The sequence below is a fragment of the Condylura cristata genome, unplaced genomic scaffold (genome assembly GCF_000260355.1).
Source record: "Condylura cristata isolate star-nosed mole 26May11 unplaced genomic scaffold, ConCri1.0 scaffold00025, whole genome shotgun sequence".
Lineage (NCBI taxonomy): Eukaryota > Metazoa > Chordata > Mammalia > Eulipotyphla > Talpidae > Condylura > Condylura cristata.
Window position 1 is genome coordinate 1,324,105 of NW_004567126.1, and position 20,072 is coordinate 1,344,176.

The following is a 20,072-nucleotide window of genomic DNA, read 5'->3' on the forward strand; positions in this document are numbered from 1 at the left end:
CCATGTGGTCACCTCCGGGGCAGGCGGGAATCGAACTCATGAGGAAGCGGCTTTAGATTCTCAGTGCTGTGCCCCAACCCGCTGCGCCACCAGGGAGGGCCACTTTTTTTCTTTTTTAAATCCAGATACTCCTTTTTTTTTTCAGATGCACTTTTTTCAGATATAGTGGCTGCACAGGTTGAGGATAGAGGGCTGGCATATCCTCTGGCTGTTGTCTACATAACAATGGAGTCTTCCTGTGCCATTTCTACAAAGGAATCTGAAACAAGATTTGTCAAAATAAATAAAGGGGCTTGCTGGTGGCCTAGGAGTTAAGTCTCAGCACTACCACCACCACAGCCCTTTGCTGTGGTCTGAGTTCGATCCCTGGCAGGGAACTAAACCACATGGCACAGCAGACCTCTCCTGACCTGATCACTGCTCCCCTCAGCAGTGTTTTTCAGTAGGTCTGCCTGTTCTGCTCCCCACTCTATCTCTGGTGAATCCTCTCACCCGAAGTAGCACCTCTGGCCTACACCCCAGTTCTACACACAAACACATTAATATTTTTTAAAGATTTATTTATGCAAACTAGAACTGGAGTCTAAGCCAGAGGTGTTAGGATGGGTAGCGGGGATGAAAGGACTTACCAGAGACACAATGGGGAGCAGAATAGGCGGATCTACTGAAACACACTGCTGAGGGGAGCAATGGACAAAACAGCAGAGGTCTGCTGCACCATGTGGGTCACCTGGCCAGGGATAGAACTCATTGCTGCAGTCTACAGACAGCTTCATAGTGCTGAAGCTTAACTCCTTGCACCACCAGGGAGGTCCTAAATAAAATCTTTAAATAAATAAAAATAAAACTGTCAGGGTAGAGTGATTCTCACTCTTGTTTGTTCCTCTCCAGAATTTATTATCAAAGTGCACAAATCTTGTTTGTGCAGCTGGATCAATTTTTATATATTTTTTTTCATCAGCACATTGTAAGTTTATCGAAGAAGGGAGAATAAGGAAAAAGGGACATTTGCACAGACACAGACAGGCAGCCTTAAAAGGCAAGAGCTGCAGTTTTGGAAAAGGTTAAGAAATGGGCACCTGCACACATACTGGTGGGTGGTCTTAAAGAATATGCACCACCGCTTCTTTTACATATGTGTGTACCTGCACCTTCAGCTATCTGGATCAAGATGCAGGAAATTCCCATCATCTTGGAAGCTGCCCTGGCTCCCTCCTTGCTAAAAAGTCAACATAATTTTGACTTCTGTTGCTGTAGATTGGTTTTAAGAATTTAGTTTTTTAGTTTTAAGAATTTCACCCAAGGCCCTGCCTGGTGGCACAAGGGTTTGAAGTGCTATCAGCAGCCACTACAGCACAAGTTCGATCCCCGGCCAGGGGGCTGACCCACGTGGTGCAACAGACCTCTCCTGTCTCACCCGATGCTGCCCTCAGCAGTGTATTGGAGTGAAATTCACCTGTTCTGTTCCCCACACTCTCTGGTGAGTCCTCTCACCCCCCACACCTCTAGCCTGTACTCCAGTTTTTGTATGCATAAATAAATTAGTCTAAAAAAAAATTCACCTAAATGGAGCCATATTGTCTCCATTCTTTATCTGTGACATTTGTCCATGCCACTGAAAGTTTCAGTCTCGCTCCATTGTGGAGGTGGACTCTGGTTTATCTTTGTTTGTCCATTCATCAATTGATGGATATTTAAGTTTGTTGTGGAGTAAATTATGTGTCTCCCAAAATTCCTATATTGAAGCCCTAACCCCCAGGACTTTAGAATGTAGTTGTGTTTGGAGGTAGGGCTTTCAGTAAATAACTGAGCTGGAATGATGTCTTTGGGGTGGGCCCAACCCAATATAATTGGTGTTTTAAGGACCAGGAGATGGTACACTGCAAGGCAGCCCGTGAGCCCAGGAGAGAGGCTCAGCAGGAACCCACCTTTGATTTTGAACTTTTGGTCTCTAGAATATTGAGAAAATGTTTTGTTGCTTTAGCTACCTCATCTGGGTACTTTTTCATAGAAGCCCTAGTTGACTAACTCAATCTTGTTCCCAGATTGGTCACTGAATAAAGTTGCTGTGAACATCCACAGATGTGTTCTATTTTTTCAAAGATTTATTCATTTATGCATACAAGAACTGGGGGGTAGGCCAGAGGTGCGGAGTTGGGGGTGGTGAGCGGATTCACCAGAGACAGAGTGGGGAGCAGAACTGGTGGACTGACAGAAATACACTGCAAGGGGGAGCTGCGGCTAGCTTGCAGTGCTGCACTTTTAACCCTTCACCACCAGGGAGGGCCTTGCAATCCTATTTATAGTAACCAAGTTATGAGAACAACGTAAGTGCCCCAAGATAGAGGAGTGGACCAAGAATATACGGTCTCTATACAAGGTGGAATACTACATAGCTCTAAAAAAGATGAACTCTTGCCATTTGTGGCAACATGGATGGACCTGGAATGGTTTAGCTAAGTGAGAAAAAGTCAGGAGAAAGATGAACACCAGATGCATTCACTCATGTGGAATATAAAGAAACAAAAGAACTGATCAAATTAGATCAAACAGTACCCTAAAAATATGACTGCAGAATGGGGGCTACTAGATGGGAGGGGGAGGACAGGGAGTGAGGGGCACAAGCAGGCGAGGAGGAGGACCAAGAACTTTGGTCAAACGACTGAGGGTGCTTTGGTGGTGGGCGTGGTATGGCGGCACTTCTGAAGACGTGTGGACTTACCCCCTAAATTCTATTCAGTGTTATAAACAAATATTACCTAAAAAAGCTTGTTATGACCTGAATCCCACCCCCCAACCCCAAGAGCCCACTGATCGAGCACTTACTACACGCAGACACCCTGTGTGCTGGTGGTGGCTGGGGACCCAGAGATGAACAATCAGGTGCATCTCTGCTTTCTGCAGCTGATGTTTTAGATGGTATTTGTCAACCTTCTTTTCATTATCCCCTTCTAAGAAGAAACATGGAATTATCTTTGAATCTAATTTAAATCATTAAAGTAACGTTAATTGAATTGAGTTTTTTTCCTAACAGTAGAAATCAAATACTTAAGAACAAGATTTTGTCGGGTAGATTGGGCTTTGGAGGCCCACCAGTCTTCCAAAGGAAGGTTTTTTTTTTTTTTAAAGATTTATTTATTTATTCATACAGAGCTGGGGTACAAGCCAGAAATGCAGAGGGTGAGAGGATTCACCAGAGACAGAGCGGGGAGCAGAACAGGCAGATCGAAGAAGTACACTGCTGAGGGGAGCAGCAGGCGGGTCAGGAGAGGTCTGCCATGCCATGTGGTCACCTCCGGGGCAGGTGGGATCGAACTCATGTTGAAGTGGCTTTAGCTTCTTAGTGCTGTGCTTTAACCCGCTGCGCCACCAGGGAGGGCTCCCAAAGGGAGGTTTTTCACCCTCAGTAAACAATTTTAGCCCCCTGGTGCGTCACACTTCTCCTGTTGAGTATTCATACTCTAGAGGAAGAACTGGACAACAAACAATGGAAAATACTTTGCCAGAGAAGGAGCGGAGCCACAGCCAGTCCCTTGCCAGAACTGTATTTCTCAATCACTAGGACAACACTGTCCCTGCTTGGAGCACTCAGAGCAAGAGTTACCAGCTTGGACAAAAAAGACAAAACAAAACCATGAAGTGCTGGTTGCCTTGAAGAAAGCACATCAGCGCTTGTAGTGCATCCGAAAAATGTTCTCCAATATGATAAGCACAGTGGCATGTCAGTCATGGGACTTACTACTGCTGATGCAAGACTTTTATGTAATTTTACACACCAGGGAGTACTTGGGTTCCAGAAGCATAGACTGACCTCTTCTTGTGTCGTGTCTTGTCTCCTTGTCGTGTCTGGCAAGAGCCAGATCCTGACCTAATGATGTGGCTGGAGACCATATGGTGCTGGACTGCTTACTGCTACACTGGTGATATGCACCCCTGCATTTTCAGACTAATCCATCTGCTAACTTTTTTTTTTCTAAGATTTGTTTTATTTATTTATAGGTTGGGGTATAGGTCAGTGGTATGGGGGCCAGGGGTGGGTGTGGTAGAGGATTCACCAGAGACAGTGAGGAGCAGTACAAGCAGATTACTGAAATACACTGCTCAGGGGAGCAGGGGAGCAATGGATGAGACAGCAGAGGTCTGCTGTGTCATCTGAGTCAATTCCCTGGCTGGGGATCCAATTCATGGTGTTGTGGTTGCCAATAGCTTCATTGTGCTGAGTTTTAACACCCTGCACCACCAGGGAGGCACCCAGCTGCTAACTATTTTGACTGCAGAGCTCTGTACACTGGAGTCTGTTCTCAGTCAGCCCATATTTACTTAGAGAGATCTATGTCTGAGTTTATGGAGTACAATTTGAAAAGAATGGTTAAGTATTACTTGCGTGCCTTATGAGAGACACTTCCTGGACCTTATGAAGAATGGTTTTTGAATAGTTGGTAAAGACTTGGAATTTACAATTTGTGATAATGATGATATATCTCCATTTTGGAGGGTCTTGAAAAAATATCACCTCCTGCTCAAGAATATAAGGACATATACTGATGACAATAATCTATACTTTGAACCAAAGATGCAGAGTGGAGGAAGTGTGTGTGTATGTGTGTGTATATATAAATATATATATATATTTTAGAAAAAACTGGGGTATAAGCCAGAGGTGGGGGAGGTTGTAAAAGGATTTATGAGAGGCAGGAGGGGGAGCAGAACAGGTGGGTCTCAAATACATTGCTGAGGGGAGCAGCAGGAGAGACAGCTGAGGTCTGCTGCGCTGTATGTGGGTTACTTCCCTGCCTGGGGTTGAACTCAGGCTATAGTGGTGATACTACTAAGCCACCAGGGAGGCCCAGGAATGTTATGTTTTAAAAATCAAACCAGATGTGAATTTTTTCCCAAGCAACCTCACGGAAACCATATGGGGTGCACGTTTTTTTAAAGAGGGTCTGTATAATAATTTCCTAGAATTTTCCAGTACTAAAGTTTTTAAACGAACAACATAGTGTCTTTGTGATTTTAAAGAAAACTGTGAAATAAAGTTGTTCCACCTGGTGAAAACAAACAAGAAACAAACAAACAAAAAAAGTAGGGAAAGTAACTGCGGGCACTGCTTGACATCTTGATCATTTGAATCAGGGAAGCTCTTCTCGACAAAAGCAAACTTTGCGTCTTCAAAAGCAAAATAGAAAACGAAAATTTTCTCCTCAAAGTGTCTGGGAAACAGTAAGATGCATTGAAATTAAATAATTAGCGATCTTTTTTTCATTATTAAAGTTTAAAAAAAATAAATGCGATAAACCCTAATGTACACCTTTCTCAGCTTGTCTACCAGGCTCCCAGCCGCGCACACTGACGGCACCTCCACCTCTGTCCGCTGGGGGCACTGTGGGCATTTCCATCGGGCTGCGCTAGGCGGCGGTACCGGAAGTCTCTCTTCTCTGTACTTCCGGTCGCTAGCCCCGGCTTGGACTGCGTGGAGACGCTTCTGCAATGCCGACCGGGGATTTTGAGTGAGTAGGGGCGCTACGGGCGGGGCCCGGGAGGTGGATTGGGAATTCTAGGGCGTGTTATGGGGCCTGGGTGCCTCGAGGCTCCGGGGCCAGCACTCACTGATCAACCTCTCTACTCCGGTAAACTTGTTCCGGCAGTTCGAAGCCTAGCTGGGCCGACCAGGTGGAGGAGGAGGGAGAAGACGGTGAGTATGCCTGGTCGTCCCAGGTCGCCGCCGCCTGTCCTCAGCCCGATCACCGCTGCCTGCCCCAACCCTCCGCCTTGGTAGTACCTCTGAACCTTTCATCCCCCGTCGCGGCTAAACTCCGCGCCGCGCCTTACTCACGGGTCACGCCTTACTCACGCCTGTCACGGGTTCCAGATGCTCCTTGGCCAGTCCTCTTCCTCCCATGCTACCACGCAAGCTGCGCCCCGTTTCCTGGGAGGAAGTTGTCATAGCCGGCCTCCTGCCATTTACTAGCAGCCTGACCCCTTTATGATGTTCTGGAAACTCCTCTCCTTGCCACTGCCCAGGATTACTGCAGCCACCTCCTTGTACCCCAGGGCTATCCTAGGGTACTTCTTGAGGCCTCTACCTTTGGTACCATCTTCCTCAGCTCCTGATGTGGGTGGGCATCATCCCAAAGGCTCCACCTCCCCACCTGACTCCCTTCTCCCCACACTACCTTTTACAGACAAATGTGTCACCAGCGAACTCCTCAAGGGAATCCCTCTGGCTACAGGTGACACCAGTCCAGAGCCGGAATTACTGCCGGGAGGTGAGTGATGACTCCCACTTCTTCCCTGGGCTGTCTCCCCGGCTACATTCCCACTTGGTGGGTACCCAGGGCTCAGTTCCCTGAGACTCCTATTCCCTCTCGCAGCTCCACTGCCACCTCCCAAGGAGGTGATAAATGGAAACATCAAAATAGTGACTGAGTACAAGATAGATGAGGATGGAAAGAAGTTCAAGGTGAGGCTGGAAGAGAAGGTGGATACCTTGCGCTTTGGCTGGGAGAGGCTGGTGTGTTTTGGGTTAATGAGGAAGATCTGGCCCAGGAACCCTGAGCTGCAGGGAGCCCCATCTCTCTTCCTATCCACAGATTGTCCGCACCTTCAGGATTGAGACCCGGAAGGCCTCCAAGGCTGTTGCCAGAAGGAAGGTAAGACCTAGCTCCCCCCTATTTTAGGGACTCCCCCAGAGCTAATTCAAAGGAATTAGGAATTACTTTTCCTAATTAGTACTTTTATTTTTAGACCTAGAGTGTAACTGTGTTTACCTAGTTTATCAGAACAGAACTGATATCTAGGGTTATTTGTATTTTGTTGGGGTCCTGAGAAACCTAGGGTGCAGGAGTGGGTGGGTTAGATTCCTATTCCTTTTGTCTACCAGTAGGAACCAAGTTAAGTCCTCCCCTGAGATGGTCCTAGCAGAAGAAATGGTCACAATAAGTAACATTTGCACTTTCTCTGTGCCAGACTTGGACCAAGAGCTTGCCAGGAAATACCATCTCATTTAATCTTTTTTTTTTTTTTTTAAGATTTATTTATTTATGTATACAGAACTGGGGTACAGGCCAGAGATGCAGGGGCAGTGAGAGGATTCACCAGAGACAGAGTGGGGAGCGGAACAGGCAGATTTACAAAGTACACTGCTGAGGGGAGCAGTGGGCGAGTCAGGAGAGATCTGCCGTGCCAGGAGAGGTCTGCCGTGCCATGTGGTCACTTCTGGGGCAGGTGGGGATCGAACCCAGTGGGAAGTGGTTTTAGCTTCTTAGTGCTGTGCTTTAACCCGCTGTGCCACCAGGGGTGGGGGCCTTCATTTAATCTTTTTAACACCCCAGGGAGGTGGGGGGCAATGTGATACCCTTTTTGTCAAAGAGGAAATTGAGACTCAGGTTGTTTAATTCAAGGCTCCTCGAAGCCTGAGTGATCTTCACACTCCCATGTATGTGTCCTGGTGGGAGCTAGCTGCAATCTGCATGGGCCCACTTCCAACATTGGCAGAGTTGTTAGATGTGCAGCTGTTTTCCTCTGGGCCTTAGGCCTCATCTAGAACATGGAGCTGAAAGCTACCCCTGCCTCTTCAAATTGGCCTGAAGCTAGAGCTTGTCACATCCTTAGGAAAAGGAATTGTCATCACTACTGTGAATAGGTGTTTGAGGAGGGAATGGGGTTCAAGATCCAGACAATTGGAAGGCCATTGCAGGTAGGTCTGGGGTGCCAGTGGGGAGGGTTCCACTTGCCCTTACCCTGACCTGCCCCCATCCTGCTCTCAACCCAGAACTGGAAGAAGTTTGGAAACTCAGAGTTTGACCCCCCAGGACCCAATGTGGCTACCACCACAGTCAGTGATGATGTGTCCATGACTTTCATCACCAGCAAGGAGGTATGTGGGACAAGAGGGTGGGACTGGTGGCCAGAGCGGTGGTGGCAGGGTGTGGCAGCCCTGTCTGAGCTGTCCCTGCCCATCTTGCCAGGATCTAAACTGCCAGGAAGAGGAGGACCCGATGAACAAGCTCAAGGGCCAGAAGATCGTGTCATGCCGCATCTGCAAGGGTGACCACTGGACCACCCGTTGTCCTTACAAGGACACTCTGGGCCCCATGCAGAAGGAGCTGGCTGAGCAGCTGGGCCTGTCCACTGGCGAGAAGGAGAAGCTTCCCGGAGGTGCCAGGGTCTGGGGATGTGCCTGGCAGGCGTGTGTGTGTGCACGTGCGCACCTGTGTGCTGAGTGATTTGGATTGTGTGTGCTTGGAGAGTTCTGGGTTACCATCTACTGAGTGAGTGGGCCTGTCCCCTTTACATGAGGCTGTCATTTCCTACATGACACTAGTAAGGCCATGACCATGGTTTGTGCTTGTTGGGGGAGCTGTGAAAATGTGCCATGCACACTGTACTTGGGGATGCATACAGGCTGTGATCACCCCGACTTGAGTGTGCCATGTGGATGCAGTGCACACCTGTGAGCATACCCATGTGACACTGCTGCCTGTGTCCTTGCTGTGGTTTGCTGAACTTGAATCCAGCATCTCTACACCAGTGATTTACGTGTACAGTTCACTTGTCACTGCTGTATGTGTGGGACCTGAAACTATCCCCACACTGTGAGTGAGACTAGCTCAGCCCTGTGGTCACCTCAGGCTGAGTCAATCCTTGTGTTTTGCCCATCTGCCTTTGCTACTACTGTTATGTTAAAAGGATGTTAACTGTGGTGCCTTCTGATGGCCTAGGGGTTAAGTCTCAATGTTATCCCCTCAAAGGCCTGAGTTTGACCCTTGGCCAGGGGGCTGCCCACATAGGGCACAGCAGACCTCATCTGTCTTGCCCACTGCTCCACTACTCTGTCTCTGATGAATCCTTTTACCCCTTGAATCTCTGGCCTACACCCCAGTACTTCTATACAAAACTCAAACCCTAAGGAAAAAGTTGTCAGCTATGTGACCATTATGCCATCATGGTCACTGGGCCTTGGAGGGACCAATTGGCTGATCCTGGCTTGAAATATGGTGCCTGAGTTAGTGCTGGGCACTCAGAACTGGAGTAGCCAGCATCCTCAGGCAGGTCTGTCCCTCCCATCTGTTTCAAGGTGAGGCTCAAGCCCACTGCTTTTTTGATTTCCAGAGCTGGAGCCAGTGCAGGCTGCCCAGAACAAGACCGGGAAGTATGTGCCACCAAGCCTGCGGGATGGGGCCAGCCGCCGTGGGGAGTCCATGCAGCCCAACCGTAGAGGTGAGGCATGGAGGGCACCCTGGTGCCAGGCCAGTGGGTGGGTATCTCTCCACATCGATTATCTCATGAGTGGGCCTGGCCTGCTGTCTCACAACTGTCTCCCTGCGCCCCCAGCGGACGACAATGCTACCATCCGCGTCACCAACTTGTCAGAGGACACTCGTGAGACTGATCTGCAAGAGCTCTTCCGGCCCTTTGGCTCCATCTCTCGCATCTACCTGGCGAAGGACAAGACCACTGGCCAGTCCAAGGTGGGCTGGTGGCCATGGGGGTGGGAGGGACCGTCTGTTATGGCTGCGCCCTGACCCCACTGCCTCCCCAGGGCTTCGCCTTCATCAGCTTCCACCGTCGTGAAGATGCTGCACGTGCCATCGCTGGAGTGTCTGGCTTTGGCTATGATCACCTCATTCTTAATGTTGAATGGGCCAAGTAAGGTTCCCATCTCCCCACCCCACCCATCACCATGTCATATCTGACACTCGGGCTGACCGTGGGTCCCCTGCGCTTGGCTTAATCACCAAGCCTGTTTTGAGACGCTTTACCCTTTGCATCTCAAGGAGGGTCCTGCCCTCCAGGAGGGCGGGGCTCCTCTCCAGGCTGACTTGTGCCTGTGCCACCACACTGTCATGCCCTCAGTGCCACCTGCATGGAAACCCCTCTTAGCGGGTGGTGGACATGTTGGGGTTCCCTTTGGGGTCTGGAGCCACCCTGCCATTCTTACTACTTTGTTTCCTACAGGCCATCAACCAACTAAACCAGGCCTACTGCTTGGCCCTACTGCTTGGCCCCGGGCCCCTGGACCCTGTGGTGACAGAAGGCATCCATCGAGAACAGATTTTGAGGGCAATAAAAAGGCTACAGTTAGCCCTATGCTGTCCTGTTTATTCATGGTTGTCACCCACCCCTCCCCATCTCTCTACTGCCCCGAGTTGGGTTGACCCTACTCAGGGTTAGGGCTGTGGGTGGATATTCCTGCCACTGATCTGGACGGACAGGTCCCACTACAGGCCTTTAGGGGAGGAAGTGGTGGCTCGGGGTCTGCTGTGCTCTTGGCCCCGCTTCAGGGTACCTTGTGAGGAGGAATCTCCACGTGGTCTGGGTCACTGTCTGAGCTTAGGGGACTGGCCTTGTGGGTCGAGGACCAGCTATGACACCAAGAGACAGGACTTGGCTGGGGCTCTTAGAGTCTTCTGAGGTTTGCCTCTTGTTGCAGCTGAAGCAGTGTTGGCGACAGGAACCTAGGCTGGGCGCAACAGCCATGTAGAGCAGTGGGTGGATGCAGATGGCCAGGGGGATGAGGCCTCGTGCAACCTGGTGACTCACATAGGTCCCCCACTCCAGCTCTGCCATGGCCTGGGTGTTGTTCACAAAGTCTGGACAGCGGGCTCTCCACCGCTGCCGGGCATGTATGTTGAGCACCCGGGTGACGTAGTAGGGCACATAGGAGCTAGCGTAGAGCAGCACACCGCTGGCTACCAGCACTGCTATCCGCAGCTTCTCAGCCACCGTCATGCTGTGGCTGCGCAGCAGAGCATGCCCAAAGGCACTGTAGGCGGCCAGGGTGAGCAACAATGGCAGGCCGCAGCCCAGGGTCGCCAGCACCAGGCTGTAGGCTCTGTAGGCCTCCAAATTGTCGTCGTCTGCTGAACTCAGGCACTTGATACAAGACTCGGGCCTAGCCACAGTGCAGTTGCCTTCTTGCTGTGGCCCCTTCAGATGAGAGAAGCTGAGTGTGGGGGCCGCCAGCAGGGCTGCCACCACCCAGCCAGCAGCGCTGATGGCCCAGGCATGCTTTGGTTGCAGGTGGCTGCGGGTGAAGAAGGGGTGGACAACACCCAGGTAGCGGTTGAAGCTGATGCAGGTGATGAAGATGACACTGCCCAGTAGGTTGCAGGTGAAGAGGAAGCGCTCCAGGCGGCATGCAACCTCCCCATAGCGCCAGTGTTTGGGGGGGTAGAAGTAGGCAGCCAGAGGGGGCAGTGTCAGGGCGTAGAGCACGTCACTGACTGCCAGCTGGACCAAGAAGACCACAACTGGGTGCCATGGGCGAGGCTCCCTTGTGCTGAAACGGTATAGGGCCAGGCCATTGCCAGCCAGGGCCACCAAGAACTCAGCTAACAGAACGGGCCACAGAAAATTTTCCTGGATGTCACTGAGGGTACGGTCAACAGGTGCTGAAATGTTGACTGGACAGGCTGTGGCACCTGTGGGCAGAAAGTGTCATGGGTTGAATTTTCTCATGACTGCAGCACCTACTGTTTTCAGGACCCAGAATCCCCAGGCCTGTGAATATATATTGTATGGCCCTTTCCATGGAGACATCGGCCAAAGCCTTCCCACTCCCTGGAGGGGCGTTAGCCTAGGTTCCCTTACACAGGGAAACAGGTCCAGAAAAGTGCTAGGCACTCTCAAACAATCTTGGCAAGACCTGGAGGTCACTGCCCTTGCAGGGTACATATAACCAGGAGGTGATGACCCTGAGCATCAGGCTTGGCGTGGACAAGTAGGAATCCTGATAGCACTGCAGGTCAAGTGCACTCCATCTGCCATTCCCGCTGCCTTCACCAGTTTACAGTACCTGAGCCCCCCACTTTGGTCAGCACGGCCTTAGAATCTATAACTCCTGCACATGTATACCAAATACCACCCCTATTTATCCCATGGCTGCCAGGGAGCACTTGTGAGCACCAAGTCAGGTCAGTTCTCTGCAAGACTCACTCCTGACTCAGAGGGAAAACAGGCGCTCACCACGCACACACATAGCCCCTCCCTCTCCCCCCTCCTCCAGAGTCCTTCAGGAGGTCTCTTCCTCAGTGACACTCCCTACATTCCTTCCTTCCCACACTGGCTTCCTGGCTGTTCTCAAGGTACATCCTGCCAGAGGGCCTTTGCACTGGCTGTTTGTTCCCTTTTGCCTGAGTCACTATCACAGCCATCTTTAAGACTCCCCATCCGCTAGGTCTGGTGCTCTCTAGCTCTCTAGTCACTAATTAGCCATTGTGCCTTGTCCCCCTTCTGTTTCTCATTCACAAATCTCCATCAACCTGCAAGCAAACCCCCCAGGAGAATGTCACTGCCCGGTCTCCCGTGTCCAGAACAGTGCCTAAAGGGAGAGCAGGGCAGGGCCCTAGTCGATTCCCTCTCCTGCACCCTTCCAGCCTCAGCTGAGGAAAGACCCACCCCCAATTCAGCAGGTATGCTACTGGCTGGGTGAAGCACACCTACCCTTCCTCTGCTGACCCGTGTCCATATTCCACCCGCCCCTCCATAACCAGCCTTTTTGAGGAAGTCCAGATGTGGCTCTTAATCTGCCTCCACCCACTATGATCCTGGTCAAATTGCAGGGGTCCAGCTCCTCACCTGAGGTGGCTGCCGCCATGGCCTGCGCACCCTGCCTTCAGGTCTGCTGCCCACTCCTGGTGGAGGTGCTTCCCTCCCTCTCAGATACTTGCTGGCCCCTCCTTCCCAGCCGCGCCACACCACGCCCACTAGCATAGGGCAGATACCACTGGCTTCCCCAGCTTCCTCCTTGCCTAGGACCTGCCTCACTAGACCCCTGGAGGGGGAGCCTGGCCTGATGGGGAAGGGCCCAATAACTTAAAGCAACATACATAGGGTCCTCTGGTGATTATTCTCCTCTCTAACAAGGCCCCACCCAAGGTGGAAGGGACAAGGTCAAATTTCCTGGTCAAGGCCCCTGACCCCACCATCCCAAATGCAGGCTAGACACACTTCTGTGATGCCAGTTGTTTATTGGAGTGTGAGGTTGGGGGAAACATCCTTTATGAAAGGAAACTGAGAGCTGTTCCTGGAGACTGAAGGAGTCCAGGGTAGTGTCTCTCAGGCCCCAATCTGGGGCATTCCACAGGCTGCTCTGCTCAGACTCAAGGCACTTTCTTAGAAGGCCGCGTGTGGCCTTGGCCACGTCTCTGGTCTCGGCCAGCCCTCCAGGGCTTGCCCTTGGCTTTTGGAGGCCTCCGGTCACCCCCTTGATCCAGCTTCTGTTTCTTTGCCCGCTGCTTTTTGCCTGGGAGCCAGGAGGGCTGTCTCTTCTTGGCTGCCATTGGGAACATGTCTGTGGGGGAAAATCTGTGTCAGGGCCACCAAGGCATTGGAATAGGTCCAAGGTACTTGGCTGCACTGACCACTGCCACGTACCCTCATCAGGCTCCTCGCCCACCGCCTGACGGAAATACTCCAGTTCATCCTCTTCTTCCTGCAGGCCAGCCCCTTCTGCCTCTGGTGGAGCCCCAGGGTCCTCAGCATCACTGTCCCCATCAACTGTCTTTGCCTTCTTCATGCCTGCCAGACTCTTCTTCCTGGTAGGAAAGGGGGCACTGGTCAGTGTGGCAGCCTATACCTGGAAGCCCACCTTGCCTGATCATCAGGTCACTCACTTGTGGGCTTCTCTCTGTTCCCGCTTGCGTTGGACGTTCTGGGCTTGCTGGTCCTGCCTCTGGGCCTTGAGTTGTAACTTCTCCTCCTTGGCTGCCAGGATAGCTTGCAGCTCCTCCTCCGTCTTGTGCACTGAGCAGAAAGACAGTTCAACAGTATCATCACCAAGATCTGGATCTTGGTGTGCCCACTGCACTTGTGGCCATCTTGGAAGACCTAAGACCCCAGGCCCCAGCCTCACCAAAACTGTGGAACAGCACATTCCCTTCCCCAACGCCCTCCTGGATCTTGATGAGCTGCAGTGTCATTCGAGGGCCAATCTGCAGGGACATGAATGGTGTCAGTATTCCCTTGGGGTGGGGACTGCCAGAGGAAACCCTGGGGCCTGCCCTGTGGGGCCTCACCTCAGTGAGGCGGACAGCACTTTGCTGTGCCCTCATGTTGCCTCGCCCGGCGATGGCCTGTGGCAGCTCAGTGATGTTATGCTCACCGTCTGGCTCTGCCTCACTCTCTGACAGCCCCGCGCCCCTGTGCAAGGGACAAATGGAGCTCAGGAGGGGATCCCAAGCTATTTGGAACAGCTCTGTGGTCTCCTGCCCCACATTCTCCTCACGTGGCCAGCAGCTCGCTGATGTCCTGAAGGCGGCTCATGTTGGGGAACTTTTCCTGGAGAAGCTTCTTCATCCCACGACTTGCACCCACAGGGACAACTTTGATGCTGCTGTGGGGCCAGTGTGAACAAGGAACACAGTCAGGGGCTATGGAGTGGAAATCAGATTTACCCCTCAGCTCTTTCAGGGTGCGTCAGGGCGTTTACTTTGAAACTGAGCAGTCACAAGGTCTCAGGAGCAGTGTTGTCATCAGCTGCACACAGGACATTCCCTGCTCCCCCCTTCTCCCCCTCTAGCACTCACTAGTGACGGAAATCCAGCTCCTGGGAGTCTGGGTTATAGTTGATAAGAAGGCAGCGCTTGATAGTGTTGAGGTTCACCTGGGAAAAAGGTGGGCACAAAATCCATGGATGGACTGCACCCATGTCTGCGATGTGCCTGCGGCACTGGTCAGAAATCCTGGCTCTTGCACCCACCGAGGTCGCTTACAACCTAGTCTGTGTGCTGATTTCAGAGATTACACACTGTGGGGGTTCTGAAGCCATTCTGAAGTATCTAGTTCTTCCCCAATGCTTCTAACCTCATACTAATGAACCTCTCCCTCTGTATGTGGGGAACAGGAACCTGTCTATGCTGTGCCTTTCCAAACCACACCACATCCAGCTCACCTTGTGCACATTGATGGAAGGAAACAGGTTCTGAAACATGGTGGCCATGAGCTTCACATGCATGCCATGGGGGCCAAAGCTGTTGAGCACCAGGAGGGGGGGGTGCACAAACTGTTGTTCATGCATGCGGTGCCGGCGCAAGGAGGAGACCACGTCTCGCACCAGTGTGTACTGTGGAGCAGGATGAGGAGTGGTGAGGGCCAACCCACAGGGAGCATCACTCCCAAACCCACTTCCTACCCACACAGATCTTGTACTACCCCTTACCTTATTGATCCGGAAGGTCAAAGTGGGGCCTCCCGGGAGGCGCATCAGTTTCTGCAGAAGAAAAGGATCAGAGATTTCTAGGGTGTCCAGCTAGAGCAGAAGGCTGGGGAACCCCTGCCCTATCTCTTCAGAGCGTTTACTTTGAAGCCAGAATCAAAGCAGTTCAGAAGCACATGTATTCATCATTAGAGTTGGGGAGAAGTGAGGTTTTGGGGAGATGAAGGGTGCAGGGGACCACTCACAAAGTAAATATTGGTTTCTGTTTTGCTCAAGATCAGGAAGTGTGTGACCCCAAGGGGCCCGGCCACTGCCACACAATCCTTCAGAGAGTTTTTCTTCCGTACCTGGGAATTTCAAAAAGAAAAAGGGATAACCAGAAACAAGCCTTGAGTGAGCAGAAAGTAGAGGTAACAATCTCTTTGCTTACTGTGCATCTCCCTATTCTGCAGATGAGCCAACTGAGGCCCAGCAAGGTTAGGCGGCTTGCTCCGTCCCTTTGGGAGAAGTTAATTTTGCTATCGAGCTTCCTTAACTCTTAATCTCCGCTTCACCATTAGCGATACCCAGTCAGTTCCCAAGTAGAGGGCACTCATCTGCGCGCGCTCCGTGCTCTCGTACAACGCCGAGAGCAGGGTCAATGGGCCTCATCAAAGTCCCTTTCTACAGCCCGGGAGTCGAGGCTGGAGTCAGCCAGGCAGCCGCGATGGCAGTCGGGGGTGAAGGGAAGTGGGCCGGGTGGTGCAGACCTGCAGACGGGTGGCGGTGAGTGGCTCCATGACCCGCCGCAAGTCTAGGCTGAGTTGCCGGACACCGCGACCTGCGCGGCCCCGAGCGAACACGAACGAGTGCGGCTGAGCGGCGTAGGCTTCGAGGTTGCGGAGTTGCGCCTGGGCTCTCGCGCGCTTCTGGTGTCGAGACTGCCAGGGTGAAGGGGGAGCAGTGAGCGCCGCAGGGGGATCCTCAGGGACCCCAACCGCACCACCCGCCTACCCCACCGCCGCGTCTCACCCGCCCTGACTGCCCCATCCCGCCGCGTCCTCCACGAGGTCTCCACCACAGTGTCCTTCCGGCGCCGCTCAGCTCACTTCCGGCGCGGACCAAGCGATCACGTGAGGTGCCGCCCATCGGTGACGTCATCAGACAGGCGGTGCGTCTGGCCAGCCCGCTGAAAAAAACTTCGGAGAGGCTGCTATGGAGACAGCTGTTGCTATGGTGCATGTTTCTACGGAAACTGGGGCGGAGCCGCGCAGCCTTCTGGGGCCCGTGCGAACTTTGGAGAAATGAACTGTGGGTTCGAATCCCACCTTGGGCAATTTTTCCTACTGCGATTTTTGAGAACCATTTCCCTTCTCCTTGTCCCTAAAATAGTCTAAAGTGAAAGAGGTAATTCTTTCCTTTCTGACCCACGAATTAAGAGAGATAGGCTACACTTAGGCAACCAAAGGTGGGGTAGGGTAGCATAGGGTAGCTGCTTCGCGTGGGCCCCCGGCCCCTGCGGGTCAGCTGTCCTCACCTGGGAGCCCTGCGTGCAGATTGACCGAGAGATGGAAACTCCACATCATCTGGAAACTCTGGGCAGGATTTGCGCTTTGTGAATAATTCACCTCCTTCTGCTTTCCGATGAAAGCCCCAGTCTTGGCTTTGGGCTTCTGGCTTCTACCCCAGAACCTTGTGGGTGGAGAAGGACTCCCCCCAACATCTCTCTCCTTGTCCAAACTGTTTCCTCCTCAACTGCCTCCTTTCCCCCATTCGTTTCCCCTTCCCAATTCTTTCTCCTCTTCCCAGCTTCCTCTCCCTCTCTAGGCTGGACTTCATCTCCCCTCCCCCAACCCTGACACCAACTGTATTTTTCTTCGCCTATAAATTTCCATCTTTTTCTTCTCTGTGTGTCTGGATCCTTAATTCTCTTGTCTCCTCTCTCTCCTTGATTTCCTCATTTCTCTCCCCATCTCACCCATATCTTTCTCCTCTGTGTCTCTGACTTGCTCTTTCTTCTCTCAGCTCTCCTCTGCAATTTAAGAGGTTTCTTCTTTCTGCTGCCCAAGGGGGAAATTGGAGTTGGGGGCCTGGGGACCCAGTGTGTGTGTGTGGGAGGGCGCCCAGCCTAGGCGGGGAGCCTGGCAGCCTCCCTCAGATCTGAGACGGCCATTTCCTCTTTAGGCCAGGAGTCATCTTGGTTTTCCAGTTCAGGACAGTAAGAACTGGGGGAAGGAGACTGCTCTCCAAGTGTGTGTCATCTCGTTTTTGTACAATCCAGAGATCCTGGGCCAGGGCTCCCGGGAGTTCTAGGTGAGTCTTTTTGTAACTCTGCAAGGTGACTGCATGGTTACTTTGCCTGTTTTTGTTCCTGCATGATTTAAGTTGTGTAAGGATGTAACAATGTGTGGGAGATAAATGGAAATGTACAGCTGTGGTGAGCAGGCGGTGTCAGGGTGTCTGTATGTATTTGGTCTGTGACTTTGTGCAGGCTACCGTGTGACCCTTTGTACCTGGGTCTGTACAGGTATTTTCCTTTAAGTGGTACGTGTATGTGAACATATTTTGAACACACAGTTGCTGTCCCCAGTAGTGTCGTGATTGTATGTATGTGCCAGGCAAGTCTGACAACAGAGATACACACACACACACACACACACACACACACACACACATCTATCTTTGCAGTGCTGTGTGCAGTGATTTAGGTATCCCTATGTTTTTCTCTGTATCTGCACTGTTAAGGGCACAAGTACATGCGTGTGACTGTCGTGATACACATGTGCAAATTCTAAAGCCCAGTTACCTGAACTGAGTGAACTGAGACCTCGGTCACCTCTAGTTGTGTGACCGGAGGTTCATTCCTTACTCTAAGGCTCTGTTTTTCCTGCTGTAAAATGAGGCTCCACACAAAAGTCAGCTGCACATGAAAATTAAATGATATAAAAGGTGTAAAGAGTTCAGAGCCAGCCTGGCACACCACAAGTCCCACTGATGTTCCTGATGATTGTTTTCTGTGAATGAGTGTCTAGTGTCCTTCTCCTCCCCAGTGTGTAGCCTCCCACGCTCTGTGCTCCACTGTGGGGGGAATATCCAGAGCACTGACCTGTGTTATCAGGGTCTGGTGGCCTGGGCAGCGGGGATCTGGCAATTCTGCTTCAGCTCTCACATGGGAAATGCTAAATATTTACAGTTGGAGCTCATGGGCTCTAGTCCCAGGCTCCATAGAGTGGGGGTAGTTCCCAAGCCTCCTCCCGCCTTCTCTCCTACTGGCCTCTCCCCTTCCTCAGCTCAGAGACCCCTGCCAGACCCTTGGCTCCAAACCAGACTTTTGGCACCAGCCGAGAGCCCCACTGGACACAGGGTCTTGGTTGTGAGAGGTGAGCGGGTGGGAGGGCTGGTGGAGGCTGATTCTGATGGTTGGGCGGCCTGGGCCTCAGTTTAGCTAGTGGGTACCCCCAGACTGCGCCTCCTCCCGAACTGAGACCTTTGAAAACAGTGTATGTTGCGTACACACTCTCCTGGGGACTGTCCCTTTCTGTTGTGGGGACCTCTGCTGTCTTTGAGGTAGGTAAGAAGAGGTACCTTCTTTGTGTGCCTACTGTAGTTAATGTGCCTTTCTCGGAACACTGCCTGGCTCCCACCTTACTCCCAGGAAAAGCCCTAGTCTCCGCTGCAGCTTACAAGACCTTGCCCTCTCCACCAGACCCCTCTCTGACTTCACCGCCCCACTCTCCTTCTTGCTCACTCTGTCCCAGCCTCAGAGGCTTCCTTGCTGTTCCTTAGGAATATCAATCCCAGCTCAGGGCCTTTGCGCTCACTGGTCCCTCTGCCTGGAATGCTTTTCTTCACCTTTCTCTTCCCCTTTAGATCTTTATCTTTGCTGAGGTGTCCTCTTAGTGAGCCCTAATCCCTTTATTTAAAATGCCACCCCCCACCTTGACAGACACCCGCTTCCCTCTTTGAGTTTTCTCCTAAGCACTAATCACCCTCCACCCTACCCACCATTTGTTTTCCCAACCAGGATGTCACCTTCATGAGGGCAGGATTTTGTGTGTTGGTCACAGCTGTGTTCCCACTGCTTTTGGCACACAATAGATGCTCTGGGACAGCTTTTGGCACACAATATATGTTGAAGGAATATTTGTTGCACATTTGAATGAGGATATGTGTGACTATAATGACTATAGGATTTGTGGAGACCAGGACTGGGGCTTGGGACTCAGTGGATCTTGGCTTTGAACTAAGATGGGTGATGTGTGGATAAATGTAATATGTTCTGAGAATTGGCAAGTGCACTCAGGATGCATGTTGGGGTGCATGTGTGGCACCAGGCATTGTTTTAGGCACTGGGTATAGAGTAGCCAACCAAATCCAGACTCAACCTGTTTCAATGGTGGGATTCAGATGATAAACACTGGCGAATAAACAAGGCATTTATTTTCACAGTGAAAAACATGTTTGATAGTGAGTGTCTGGGAGCAGCAGACTTAAATGGGATAGTCAGGGAGGCTTCTGGGGGAACAGCTGAGCTGAGATCTGTATTTGGGGAAGGATGTTCCAGGTGTGGAAACAGCCATTTCAAAAAGCCTGAGGTAGGACTGTGCCGGGTGTGTCTGAGGAATGACAAGGAGGCCAGCATGCCTGGATCAGTGAGACAGACACCTCGGGTGGAGGTGTGCCTTCAGACTGTGGGAGGACTTGAGCTTTTCTTTAGAATGTGAAGGGAAGGGAGCTGACTTGGGTGTTCATAGGCATTTTTCTGGCCATTGGAAGAGAAATAGCCAGAGGCTGTAGAGGAAAGACTGGAGACTTGGGAGACAGAAGCAATAAAGAAATCTAAATGGTGTCTAGAGCTGGAACCATGATAGTGGGATGTGGGATGTGAAGGAATCTGGGGTCTAAACAGAAGTCCTAGCATAGGGACTGGATTTGC

At 51.6% G+C, this 20,072-nt stretch overlaps 3 protein-coding genes across 4 annotated transcripts; 1 reads left to right on the forward strand and 2 right to left on the reverse strand.

The window, feature by feature from the left end:
* The first annotated feature begins 5,421 nt into the window (after nt 1-5,421).
* Nucleotides 5,422-10,083, forward strand: EIF3G (eukaryotic translation initiation factor 3, subunit G). The gene is made up of 11 exons (XM_004688744.2): nt 5,422-5,507; nt 5,646-5,692; nt 6,183-6,266; nt 6,372-6,460; nt 6,591-6,650; nt 7,772-7,876; nt 7,968-8,157; nt 9,112-9,219; nt 9,334-9,470; nt 9,542-9,648; nt 9,958-10,083. Exons 1-11 carry the CDS (start codon nt 5,488-5,490, stop codon nt 9,971-9,973), a joined length of 963 nt encoding a protein of 320 aa, XP_004688801.2. The 5' UTR covers nt 5,422-5,487; the 3' UTR covers nt 9,974-10,083.
* A 249-nt stretch (nt 10,084-10,332) lies between these two features.
* On the reverse strand, nt 10,333-12,598 carry P2RY11 (purinergic receptor P2Y, G-protein coupled, 11). Its single transcript, XM_012729381.1, has 2 exons — nt 12,580-12,598; nt 10,333-11,423 (listed from the first exon to the last, which is right to left on the reverse strand). Exons 1-2 carry the CDS (start codon nt 12,596-12,598, stop codon nt 10,333-10,335), a joined length of 1,110 nt encoding a protein of 369 aa, XP_012584835.1.
* A 363-nt stretch (nt 12,599-12,961) lies between these two features.
* Nucleotides 12,962-16,223, reverse strand: LOC101629633 (suppressor of SWI4 1 homolog). 2 transcript variants are annotated; one of them, XM_012729357.1, is made up of 12 exons: nt 16,169-16,223; nt 15,907-16,077; nt 15,403-15,504; nt 15,161-15,211; nt 14,894-15,064; nt 14,529-14,605; nt 14,228-14,335; nt 14,019-14,142; nt 13,856-13,934; nt 13,617-13,746; nt 13,378-13,538; nt 12,962-13,294 (listed from the first exon to the last, which is right to left on the reverse strand). In XM_012729357.1, exons 1-12 carry the CDS (start codon nt 16,184-16,186, stop codon nt 13,104-13,106), a joined length of 1,383 nt encoding a protein of 460 aa, XP_012584811.1. In that variant the 5' UTR covers nt 16,187-16,223; the 3' UTR covers nt 12,962-13,103. The 2 variants fall into 2 exon arrangements, with proteins under 2 accessions (XP_012584811.1, XP_012584812.1); XM_012729358.1 differs by lacking the exon at nt 15,403-15,504.
* Between the last annotated feature and the right edge of the window lie 3,849 nt (nt 16,224-20,072).

Coding starts and splice junctions, on each gene's coding strand:
- LOC101629633 (XM_012729357.1), bottom strand. Junction 14,336..14,528: donor GAGCTGGATTTCCGTCACTA/GTGAGTGCTAGA, acceptor CTGGCCCCACAG/CAGCATCAAAGTTGTCCCTG. Junction 13,295..13,377: donor GGGCGAGGAGCCTGATGAGG/GTACGTGGCAGT, acceptor TTTCCCCCACAG/ACATGTTCCCAATGGCAGCC.
- EIF3G (XM_004688744.2), top strand. CDS start 5,488: ATGCCGACCGGGGATTTTGA. Junction 5,693..6,182: donor GGAGGAGGAGGGAGAAGACG/GTGAGTATGCCT, acceptor TACCTTTTACAG/ACAAATGTGTCACCAGCGAA. Junction 9,220..9,333: donor CATGCAGCCCAACCGTAGAG/GTGAGGCATGGA, acceptor CTGCGCCCCCAG/CGGACGACAATGCTACCATC.